Source organism: Semicossyphus pulcher, unplaced genomic scaffold, assembly GCF_022749685.1.
Source record: "Semicossyphus pulcher isolate SPU_LCO1_2020_fin unplaced genomic scaffold, fSemPul1.0.p SCAF_14, whole genome shotgun sequence".
Classification (NCBI taxonomy): domain Eukaryota; kingdom Metazoa; phylum Chordata; class Actinopteri; order Labriformes; family Labridae; genus Semicossyphus; species Semicossyphus pulcher.
In genome coordinates this window covers 1,570,324-1,583,325 of record NW_027211648.1, presented here as the reverse complement: position 1 = coordinate 1,583,325, position 13,002 = coordinate 1,570,324, and the positions used below count along the sequence as shown (strand labels likewise).

General features: G+C 43.6%; 1 protein-coding gene across 1 annotated transcript in view; it reads left to right on the top strand.

Moving 5' to 3' along the window:
• The window catches only part of akap6 (A kinase (PRKA) anchor protein 6), a 159,546-nt gene that overhangs the window by 129,001 nt on the left and 17,543 nt on the right, over positions 1-13,002 (top strand). The window contains exons 18-19 of the mRNA XM_069662538.1: positions 6,814-6,897; positions 7,702-7,854. Coding sequence (XP_069518639.1) covers positions 6,814-6,897; positions 7,702-7,854 — 237 coding nt within the window. The remainder of the gene's footprint in view (positions 1-6,813; positions 6,898-7,701; positions 7,855-13,002) is intronic.

The following is a 13,002-nucleotide window of genomic DNA, read 5'->3' as shown; positions in this document are numbered from 1 at the left end:
TTTGGGAATCCCTAGCCTTGAGGTTAGAGGAAGAGGCCGTGAGCGAAAGTTTCTGCTTCCAAACCCCGAAGGAAACGATCTCCAAGCGGCCCTCCTGCTCCGTCAGTCAAGGTGCTCTTGAGCAAACCTCGTCGGCAGAATGTGGATGTTGCTCTTTTATAAATTCAGCCGGAAAGATAGAAGAAATTAAACTGCAGTAAAGAAATTAAAAAGTAACAGGGAGATAGCGAGTAAAAGGATAAAATGGATAAGAGGGAGAAGGACGAGGGAGCGGAACAATGCAGGGAGGAAGACAGAAATGTCAGACGAGGAGGGAGGAGGAGAGGAAAGGGGGAGGGATGGGGAAGAGTATGCAAACGACAAACTTTGGCTAGCTGTAGGCGGTATTAGCAGCAGCAGAGGGAATATGTGTGTGGGAACAAATTGTCGACAGGAATTCATTAGGCTCGTTGTGCGATAACGAGTGCTTGTGGTTTTAATTGACTTAATCAACAAATAGAATTAATCAGAGATTTCTAATTAATGGTAATTGATTGAAATATCCACTGGGTCACCGCGCAAGCAACCAAAAATCTCCTTCTCTCCCTCTCCCTTTCTTTCTCTGTCTCCTTGCTTTACAGTTTTTCCTTGTCCTCCTTCTCCTTTCTTTCACTTGTTTTCTGTGTGTCTCTCTTCCATTTATTTCTGTCTTTTTCTTATTTAATATTCTGTCTCTGTCTGTTTTATTCATCGTGATCACTCTCTCTGCTGCTGCCTCTCATCTTCTGACACCATTCTTCTCCTGGTCCTTATCCTCTTCTTCCCCTCCTTCCTTCTTTGCCTTTTATTGTGGTTTTCTCAGTCCCTCCCTTGTTCTTTTACCTCTATAGGAGTACGTTGCATGTGTTGAAATAGTTTAAAAGTCTGCATTGGTTTTGCCATGTTGCTTTGGGTTCTGGTTAGATGATGAATCATGATGCAGTTATCTCTATTCCATCTTTGGTGCAACAACAATGTAAACAGTAGAAACAGGCAGCTTATTGGAAAATTAGTCGTCAAAGCAAAATGTAAAAAGCGTATTGGTCTGAATGTAAGACAGGTTGATTTCCTTGGGCGTTGTCCAGGAGCCGGCCTGCCCTCCCAGGCAGGGAAAAATGCCGTAACATGCCTTTGTATCGCTGCGTCTTCAAAAATGCCAGCAGTCTTAGCTAACAGATGCTAACAGACAAAATCGTACCGTGGTCCCGTCCTCAACATGAGCATTAAATAGTGTGATAAATCTGGTTAGACTTTCAAACTAAAGCTTGGTGTGAAACATTTTGTGGGTGTTCGATGTGCTGAAACGATTTAAAATGGTGAACATTTTGAAACGTTGGCAGCATGGTCAGGTTCAGGCACCAAAGATCAAAGTTTGTCTCCTGGATAAAGTGCCTCGCTCGTTCGAACCACCAAACGCCTCTTTAAGTGGACGCTTGTGCTTGTCATAATACGTCGGCGAACTTCAACAGCAAAGCAAAACAATGCTAGAGGGCAGAGTCCAACGATGACACTAGAGAGGTAGCTTAATAAGCGCCATATTTTCTAATCGCTTGGGTCACTGACCAAGCGGCTGTATTTGAAGAGCTGGGAGTTTGAACGGACTTCTTTTGCAAACCTTAACCAAGACTTTCTTTGCCTGAACTGAACCGAACCTCAGTATATTTTTGTAGTCCAGCATTCTGCGATTGGAGCTCTTTTTAGAAGTTCCCAAGTTTTACTCTTACGTCTCCCTCTCTCTGTCTCGCTCTCATTTCAAAGTGCTTCACTGTTTAAAACCACTGACATAGCAACCACACTAACAACCTCCTTTATCCTCTCCTCCCTCCCTTCTCTCTCTCCACCCCTCCCTCCATCCCTCTCTTCACGGCAGGTCTCGGTAATTAGATTGCGGAGATGAGGAGGTGGAGGAGAGTTAAGAGGATTTTGTTTTTAGGAGAGGGAGATTTAAGAATGAGAGGGAGAGAGTGTGGTGTGGAGAGGGAGAGAGCGAGAGAGATCAAGCTTGAGTGTGAGAAGGAGAAAGAGAGAGAGCGAAGGGGGAATTAGAGAAAGAGGAAAGCAGATGCTCCTCTTTTTGTTTATCCCGAGTAGGTCACCCTTCTCGAAAGAGGATGCTGAGTGACAGACGGAGAAATGCATGAAGAGAGAGAATATAGACGCCACTTGTTCTTTTGTCTCTCCTGGTCGACCTTGAATATGACCAAGCAGAGAGATGAACAATGAAGACAATTACCTGAGAGAGGAGGGTTCTTTCCAGGATTCTTGTAGTTCCTTTGTTTCTTGTTAAACCCCTTTATACGTCTGTAATAAAGACTCAAAGAACAACTGATTGGTTCAAGAATTCATCCATCCTTCAGCTTTTGGCTGCTCATGACGAGGCACCCAGGCTAACAGAGGAAGCGCCCTTCTTATTAGCAGCATTCTCCAGCTCCCCTAGGGGATCCCATGGCATTCTGGGAAATGTTTAATTCTTGGTCGGTCTTGGAAGGAGGCTGCAATCAGGAGAAACCCCAATGAAAGGCTGAACAACCTAAACTGGAGCAGTGGTTCATAGAAGAAGAAGAAGAAGCGACGTAAAGCATCACATCGTCTGCAAAAGGGTTGAGACGCCATCTGGAGGCTGCACGAGTGGACCGGCCTTCCGGCTTCCAACTCGTCAAATATGGCAGCTTGGTCGGTGGCCCAACTACGCAAAATATGACGCTGTAATTCCCCCTCTTGGGTCATTTCATGTCCATACTTTAGCTACTTGTGTTGACGTGCCATTGAATGTCTTAAGAGCGCAGAGAAAGAGATGCTCTCATGATCACCAGAATAGTCTTTCCCTGATTACCAGTTTTTCATGTTGTCATTTTAGCAGTTTTCCCCTTTTTATTTGACTTCCTCTTTCTTTCGCTCATCTATTTTTCTCTCTTTGTTAGCCACCCTCCCTTTACCTCGCAGTTTCTTTGTCCCAACTTTAATCTTCTACCTCTCCTCATCCTCTCCGTCGACCTACCTCACACTTGTTTTCTGTCCATCTCATCCCTCCCTCTACATCCTCTGTCTCTTCCTCTTTCTCTGCAGCTACTCCGTGGCTTTCCATGTATTTTGGAAGAAAAGCTTTTTAGCAAATATTTGTCCGACTGTGTCTGTAGAGCCCTCTGAGTCAATATGGGCCCAGCCAGGCTCGACCCGTCAGAGAGAGGGAGAGAGAGAGCGGGGGGGGGATCAGTGCATAAAAACCAGCAGTGCAGAAACAATAGAGACTTAGGATTCTCTCTCTCTCTCTGTTCTATCCAAAAATAAACTCTCAGAGAAAAGACGTTTGCTATGTGAAGCTAAAAAAGATGGGTTTGATACACACAGTCCATCAGCACCTACACAGGTGCTACAGTCTGGGTGTTTTTTTAATGTACAAATTGACATAACTTCTCTCGTACTGCCCCTTTAACTTCCTCTTTTCCAAACTGTGGTCAGTAGTGGCTTCAAGTCTATCTTCATGAGCACATCAGCCTAAAATATATTCCTGAATTGTAGATTTGGTGAATAGGTTGGAACTGGCAGCAAGAATGTTGTGTTACCAAAGGACCTGTCCCTTAAAGGTACACTTTAGCATGTATCGCAGACACGAGATAGCAGCTGTGTAGCGTCTGGTTCTAGGTACCATTAAGCTATCTTCAGGTACCCTTTTGCATCTACTTCAAAGAACCTTAATGGAGTTACTTTTTGGCTTCTCTTCTTTAGTGTCCATTCTAAGGTACCCTTCAGCATCTGCTTAAAGGAACCTCAGGGTCATGTATCAAATACGTGACTGCAAATATGTAGAGGTTCGGTTAATTATAGACACAAAAAATTCTTGGTAATGGTGGTGCAGTGGTTAGCGCTGTTGCCTCACAGCTAGAAGGTTCTTAGTTTGAACCTGGTTCGGACATAGTGGGCCTTTCTGTGTGGAGTCTGCATGTTCTCCCTGTGCATGCGTGGGTTCCCTCCGGGTCCTCCGGCTTCCTCTCACAGTCCAAAGACATGCTCGTTAGCTTCATTTGGGACTCTAAATTGCCCGTAGGTGTGAGTGTGAGCGCTGTAGGATGTTACAGCCCGTTCTGCCTCCTAACTCTCCAAATACTTAAGCTTACTTAACTCTTAAGCTAACTCTCTAGTAAGTTTGGTGAAGTATTATGACGAGCACAAAAAGTCCACTTGAGGCGTTTGGGGCAAAGAATGGTTCAAACGAGCATGGCACTTTCATCCAGGGGACCAGGTTCCATTTCTGTGTGAATCCAACATTCAACATTTACTTTGATTAAGTTATTAATTTAGCATCTGCTTCAGGATGCCTTTCAGTTTCTATCTAAAAGTACCCTTTAGGATGTGTTTCAAGGAACCTTTAGGGTCTGTTTTAAGAACTGCTTCCTTCCCAATGTACATGAACCTTTCTTTAATCCATCCAACCACCTCGACATCCATCACGTGCAGACTTTTCCAGTCTTTCTAAGTCACCTGGCTTCCCACATGCTGGATGGCTGAGCGTCTAATACTCCTGCAAGTCATTCCAAATCTGCATCAGTTTTTTGTTGATAAAAGAAGCAACAGTGAACGAGAACAGGCTGCACTTATTTAGAGTTACTACAGTCGTTCTCTGACTGTAACACGCAGAATTATTGTTCCAGCTTCACTCGAGTGTAATTTATCTTCCTGTGCTCCCCCGCGCTGTCGGCTGCAGTTATTTGGCGCAGAGCGAGTATCACTCAGTTGTTTTGTTGTTGTTTAGAGCCTCCTCCTTCAACATAATACACACCTCCTGTTTGGAATAAATTTATCTGCAACCTCACACACAGACACACACCAGGCTTGTCCTCTTGATCCTGTCTGCTCTATTCTGCATCCCATCTCCTGTTTAGACAACCGGGCGAGCCACAAATATGCTAAACTGAAGAGAGCGAGAAAAAGGGGAGATGAAAGACAGAGGAAGAAGTGTGTGTGAAAGAGGCAGTGTGTGTTTGTGCGTGTGTGTGCAAAGAAAGAGAGAGAGAGAGTGAGTTAGAGAATCCCATTTCATTGTAATAGTGTTTAATATTTATTGGAAAATGTAAAGAAAATGTAAAGGAAGTGCTTTTCAGCGAGCGGGCAGGATTAGCATAAATAGTTTGGGGCTTGGACGTGTTTGGTCCCTGCCGCAGAGGAGTAAGGCTGTCCCCTCCATTCTCTGTGACACACACACACACACACACACACACACACACACACAGAGTCAGAAATACATGCATATGTTGGCACACACATCTACTTACTCTTGCGCACACGCCTGCATGAGTAAACATGCAAACACACACACACACACACTGACCTTTGCGTGTGGAAACTCATCAGCATATAGTGATTTATAATAGGCGCTGCCAATCCCTGTGTTTCTTTTTTCCCCACATTTCTGCATTTATTAGACAGCAGCAGAGACGGAATATTGGCTGTTGTCATTTATTTTATGCACTGTTACTGCTGATCAAGGCTCTGTGTGCTGAATTAGACTTTATGCTGATGAATTGTTCTGAGTGACCTGAACGTAACGCCACTGAACTGTGGAGAAGTGAGAAAATAAATAACAAGACATTCATTTCTTGTGGGGTTTTTTAAGTTTGATGAACAGTGCCGGTTTGTAACAACTTAAGTCTGATCTTCATAGTTTGGTTTGTCATTTCTGTCAGTAAGAATAACATTGTGCCCCCCAAATACTTGACCCTTTACATATTTTGGGGTCTAAATGACCAGCAACCGTAAAACTTTAATGGCTGTGATGTAATCTTTGGAGTCAAATCAGATCAAAGGTCGTCCACTAAAAGTTCTTGTTGTTTCCACTGACAGGCTCAGATTGTTAGTGTGTGACAACATTACAGAAAGGATCACTACAGAGATAGACCTTTACTTTAAAGAGGAACATCCCCTTTTAGAGACCACAAACAGCCGTACATCGCTGCGATCAGAGCCACCACTCCATTGAACAATCAGTCATTTTGTCTTTTAAGACAGAAGTTGGTGGCCTACCATTAGCTCTTTTCACACTGCAAGTTCAAGGCGGGATTATTACGCTTCTGTTACGTCTCGTCTTCTATGGAAAACGCACAGAGGCGGAATGGGGGGGGCAAAGTCGTTCCGCCTCTGTCCCGGCATCGGAGGTAGTAACAGAGGCGTAACTTTGTGAGTATGAACAGAAGAGTCGGCAGGGCGGAACAGCACCGCGTGTGTGTATGTGAAGCTCACGCTGTTTGTTTACACCAGCTTCCGCAATGCCGGAGCACCATTTAGAAACACACACTGGTGCGGCCTTACACTGCAGAGTGAAAAGGGCTTCTGCCTCTGTCACTTAGTTTGTGCTTTATATGGTACAGAATTGTATTATCTAAAATACCAGTGTCAAAAACAAACACAAACCAATGAAGTTGCAAATATTAAAGGATGTAAATCAGGCGGTTTCTTTCCATCCTTTCTGTTTTTCTTACTGCTCGTCTTTCTAGAATCTTCTCTCAACAATGGGTCAAACTGACTACCCTGTAATCAGATCACCCTTAAGTCTCCAGCTTTGTTACTTAGTAATATAAACTAATTCCTCTAACATCATCTGATTGGTTTCTGTTTGAGTTTCAGGAGCGATTCATGGAGGCTAACACAAGCTAACAAGCTAAGCTCTGAGCAGTGCAGTATACAGCGACAGAACAGCAAACAGAACATGTTTGTTTTAGACTTATGAAAGTTTCAATATTTGCTGCATTTTGCCAACGTTATTTCATTCTTCTCACTTTGGTCATTTGTGTCACCCGACAGTCTCTGTGCTCCGAGGTGCGAGCCCGACGCCGAGGAGTCTCCTCCGTTCTGAAACTCTGCCAGAAGCTGCTGCAACAGAGCCAGGTGAGTTTACCACAAAAAGACTTTAACTCGACTTTGGCTCTGTCAGCAATGACTTGTGACTTCATCTCAACTTGACTGTTACAAAGATTTAACCCCCTACCGGAATCCAAAGAAAAATGTAAAGTGGCTCCATCAGAGGACAGAGCAGGCACACTAGCTCGCTGAAGTGCTTTGTACAGTAAAATACTTGACTGCATTGAAGGTTCTGCACAGAAAAATGTTTTTTTTTACAGAATTTAACAATTTAATTATCATAATAAACACCTTTAATCAAGTGTTTACACATGCTCAGATCATACGTGCACTACACTTCACTTCTCTCACAGGACAGTGAGCTGGATCAGCTACACATCTCTGCCACGGGTCTCTAGGTTACAGATAGATTGCAAATTACTGTACTTTACACTATGTGTAAATAAGTAGCTAACTCGGCTGTAGAAGTGTAATCTAAATACAACATTTAATGATTCGGTTTTTGAAATATAACAGCAAAAACCTGACGTTAAAAAGTAACATTTAATGTTTAAACACATGTATTTTGTATAAATGTGTCTACTTATTTTTTTATTCAAGAAAAATACCAAACATTTTGCTGTGACCGTACACTTAAAATGTTAAATTTGATGGTTTTTGAGTTTGACATTTTCCCCTGCTCAATCAGCTCAACCTCAAGAGGAATTATATTCCTAAAACTGCACCGCCTTAAAATCCTTTAACTGAATTGAATTTAATCATATGATTAGCATGATAATAGGTTTTATAATTCTAACAAAACTGTCTCTACAATCCCCACCTCTGGGACAGTCGGGCCCCATGGCGGAGGTGGGCCCAGAGGCGGAGCAGCACCGGGAGGCCCTGCAGCTGCTGTCGATCAACCTGGAGAGGAGGTGGGAGGCGATCGTGATGCAGGCGCTGCAGTGGCAGAACAGACTGAAGAGAGAGCTGGGAGAGCAGCAGGTTAGAGCGCTCTGACATTTACACTTTGCATCCTTCACTCTGCACTGCAGGCAGTCAGCTGACGCACTGTCACACTCAGCGAGCATGTCACAGTTTGATTTGATGCTAAGATGCAGCGTGAAAGACAGATGGTGCTGTGATTGAAGTTTAGCTGTGGAACGATCTTTACAGCCGGAGACAGTGTGATAATGTTTGTAGAATAAGAACCGACTCCGGAACAAAACAAAAACTTTGATAGGAGCTTAAGTCTTTTCTTTTTTATAAGATAAAAGTGGGCAGCAAAGGGCGATACAATTAGTTTTTTTAACACTGGGGTTACAGTTTGGTTGGAAAACGTTCTCCTAAAGCTTGCCAGTGCAATGCGAGATGCACTGAGGAGGCTCACGGTCCTCAAACCCATACGACTGCATACATTGTCCCCATCCTTTAACACAACTAAAAGGAGTGTTTCCGTAACTCAGTAATGGTAGGCAAAGTGTCCGACATGTTTACCAGTCAGTGCAGGGTTAACGTTGTGAAGTTTGGTCAGGGTTACGAAATAAAACATATTGGTTAAGTTTGGAAACAAGATGATGGAAAGGTAAGCTAGTTACGCTCGCTAGTTACATAAGTTCAGCTACGCGTTACAGTCCAGTGTTTGTTTGACCCATCCAATATTCGCTACCACCTCTACAAGCAGATTTTATTTGCGGTTTTTACCACTGCCAGTTGTTCTGCAATAACATCTACAACCACTAGAGGTCACCACCTATCTATAAAGGTAAATATGACTCTAAAGAAGTTAAGTTAAGAAGAAGATAACCTCTGCAGTCATAGTTTTGGTGCTGACAGTCTGTCACTACACTGATGACACCCACGTTTATCACTACGGTGATGACACCCACGTTTATCTCTACGCTGATGACACCCACGTTTATCACTACGCTGATGACAGCCACGTTTATCACTACGCTGATGACACCCACGTTTATCTCTACGCTGATGACACCCACGTTTATCACTACGCTGATGACACCCACGTTTATCTCTACGCTGATGACACCCACGTTTATCTCTACGCTGATGACACCCACGTTTATCTCTACGCTGATGACACCCACGTTTATCTCTACGCTGATGACACCCACGTTTATCACTACGCTGATGACACCCACGTTTATCTCTACGCTGATGACACCCATGTTTATCTCTACGCTGATGACACCCATGTTTATATACTAATAAAAACCCAACAGCTAACCCCTCTTAACCCGGATCAAACCCATGAAGTTTTGCTTTCTTTCAAGCACTTTGTTCTTGGCTACTCACTCAAACTTGGTTTCCAGTATATTAGGAGTTTACTTTGATTTCCAGTTACACTTGGAGTAATGTGTCAACAAACATCTTCCTCTCATATATTCTTCTTTAAGTTTATATATTAAAGTATTAATAAAGATAAAGATTGATTTTCCTTCGTCCTGTGGCCTTTGGGTGATTGTTAAAAAACTCGTAACCTTCGGATTCTGAGCGCTCAGTATATTGCATTTATATCTGTCCATTAATTTTTGATCATTCTTGAAAAAGGTGTCAATATTAGCCTGAATGTGATGCTAGCGGAAAGCTCAGGGGGGCTGGATTAGCTGTCATCACTATCCTGACACTCTGCCTTTTTCAGATCAAATCTATCTGTTTCTATTTAGACTTTCCTGCAGACGCTGAAGCTGCACATGGGGACTACATTCTGCATCAGTGAAAGCGTACACAAGCAGCCAGTTGATACAAACTGATCTGTTAGTTCCCCAGTGTGATCAGCGTCACAGAAAATGTTTTCTCTGCCACCTCCTCCACAAACAAAAGCAACTTGGCAAATGAGATTTTAACACTTTGACAGTTTGCATATCACAACACAACCACGCGTGTCTGCCACCCTGACGGCGCATCGCCAAAAGGTTTGTCTTATTAGAAATCATCGTCTCAGGTACGAGGCTGATCACAGTGACGGTTTAGCGCTGCGGGATGACAGCTCAGCACATGCAGCTGGTCGCCGGGTGCGAAGCACTGAGCATTGTGGGTGTTAAGAGAGATATTGCTCATGGGGGAGACGTCCAGAGCCGAGCTGCCCGGGCCGGACGAGCACAGAGAGAGGAAAGAGAGAGAGAGAGAGAGAGAGCTGAGTGCTTTATTCGGCTAATGTGAAGGCAGAGAGCTGCAGCAGAATGGAGCTGTTATGGATTACTAATAGTGATGAATATAGTTTAATAGAGACAGAAGGAGAGGTGCATTTGAATAGAAGGTGTAGGTTTTACAGAGACTCACACACACAAACAGTAACACTTAAGTTAGCATAAAAAGCTGTTAGCAGATACAGAGTGACACACGTAGGTGCATAAAGCTGCACACACATACACTAACTCAGACGTAAATACTTGTATTGTGTAATATTAACCTTTGCACATAGAAACAAACTGTGTCGTGCACATGTGATGGCACACAGTCTCACACAGGGACAATTTATTGATTCTGAGCAATTAATTGACGGATAGTGACGTTTTAAGAGCTCTGAGAAGAAGAGGAGAGGGAGGAGGAAGACAGGGAGAGGTGGGAGGAAAATACTAGGTTAAACACCTTTACCTTGTGTCCTTGGCGTGTTGGAGCCCTCAGGTGTCCTTGGCGTGTTGGAGCCCTCAGGTGGGCTCAGTCTGCAGCAGAACAGCTTCTTGTGTCGGTCTGAAGCAGATATTCACGCTGATGGAAAGTTCAATGACTGTAGTGTTAGTGTTAGTTACGTCTCCTCTCTCCGTTCCTCCTCTACTCTGCTACTCGGGAACAGAACGCTGCAGGAGCCCCATTTGTCAACAGAGCTGTCAATCGTGAGGCCACACCCCCTTTTTATAGCATCAAATAACTAATTAAAAGTAAACGTGTCAGAAAAATGAACACTTGGACATAAATCAGCATGATAAGAACTAACTATAATGACAGAAACCATGTTGGAGAAAAATGTATTTGACGTGTATTTTGATTTCATAGTTTGACTCATGTCCCATCTGTTAACATGGAGGAGGCGGGCTCTATGAGCTATACTGCAGCCAGTCAGCAGGGGGCGACGTTTTGGTTTCACTTTAGGGGAGCTGTCATGTCGGCCATCTTTTTATTCAGTCAGTGGTTTGACACCAAACCAATCTAGGAGTGCCTGGCATCATTCTGTAGAAAAATATTCTACTCTTCTGATTCTACTGTACTTGTGCTTTTTAAGGTGGGACTCTCTCTCTCTCTTTCTCTTGTCCTTTCACACACGCACACACGCACACACACACACAAACACGCACACACACACACAAACACGCACACATCCACACACACATTGTAAAGAAGGAGAAGACAAATAACAGAGGCCAGACACTTTGACCTCGCTGCCTGGCTGGAGAGTAATTTCACTTCTGCTGGGGATGAGAGAGGAATAAAGAGAGAGAGGGGGAGAGGAAGAAAGGGGGAGGAGGGGGGAGAGAGGGAATGTACGGCAGAGAGAGAGGGAGAGAGAGAGGGAGAGAACCAGAGGGGCATACATCTGGGTGGTTTAGCTTATAAATGAACACTTCTGCACAGTGATAAAACGATTGTCCTCTCCTGGTCCCTTTGTGTGTGTGTGTGTGTGTGTGTGTGTGTGTGTGTGTGTGTGTGCGTGTGTGTGTGTGTAAATGCTGCTTGTGTATAAATGGCTTCCTGTGTTTCAGACTTCAGCTGTCTCATGCTTGTGTTTAATTGTTTCTTCCTGTATGAAAGAGTCTCATCATCATATTATGCAGCAAAAGAAATCAGATCATCTCTGAGGGAATTTGTGCAAAAATAAATTTCAGTTTGCAGACGACAGAAGAAAGGTCAGGCCAAAAACATTAAAGGAATAGTTCAACATTCAGGGAGAGAGATGCTTATTCAATTCCTTGCAGAGAATAAGATGAAAAGCTGAAGCTAAGACTTGAAACCGCTGACTCTCAGGTGTTCAGACCAAAAGCAAAGCTAATGACTAGCTAACACAGACGACATTCAGAGTGATGCAAAGACAGACATTCATGGTGACATAAATCATGCTTTCATACATTGGAAACAGGAAAATTCCTCGACTCTTCATCATAAAGGACCATCAGTGTTGAGGTTCTCCTGACATCCTGGGCTTGTCAGAAATGGCCAAACCAAACTCCATTCAAAAAACAAGCATTTTAAAGATTGTTTGTGTCTCGTCTTGCAGTCAGACCTGACAGAGCATGAACTTAGCCTTCTTACAACCCTGCCTCCTGATGTAGTTCTCTCAGCATCCTCTCAGCCTGTCTATTGTCATTAAATCTCAGTAACATCTGTTTATTGTGGCTTCATAGCGCAGTAGTGAGACAGATCTCAGCCCACGTGTGACTTGCTAGATACAGTGAAACTGCCACTCAGCGGAGACAGATGGACAGGTGCTCCACGGCTGAAACAGAACGCCTGATAAGAGCTAACCGCTGATCACACTGGGCTCTGGTCAGCCTCAAGGAGCTGGAAGCAGCAGGAGAGTTCATCAGACACAGCTCAGGAGGAGGAGACTTGAACTATGAACGCAGACTTGACCGTGTTTGGTTTTCTGACGTACCTGGACGCTTGAATTTTCATTGCTTTTGTTCAACCACTGCAAATAAATAAATGATCTCCTGGTTAAATGATCCAGCAAAGCAAAAAGGACGGTGATGTTGATTTAATCTTCAACTGTTCCTTTAAGATTCGTCCTCGGAGGAGCATGAATATTGATCTGAAGTGTCGGTTGGACTGAAAAACATACCACCAGATTAATATCAAACCAGAGTAGTGACCTCCATGACGCAGCAGCCTCCCCGTGTAGCTTCTGTGGTCGGTCATGTGATCCAGAGGCAATGATATTGTAGAAGAGGTACATTTTGTCGCTTGTTGTTCAGTGCGTATGTGTACTGCTGCTCAGAAAGCAGATGAAGGATCCTGTTTTATCTTTTATTTGATGTAAATGAGTCTAAATTAAAGCTGCAGGGTGTTGTGAGGATAAGGTTTCACTCACCATACCTGTTAGTCGGATGTAATATATGGAAATTATATTTTAGAACACTTTCCTGGCGATTATGAAATGTATTTCAGAGCAGAGTTATGAGCAACATATGGAGGTTTTCA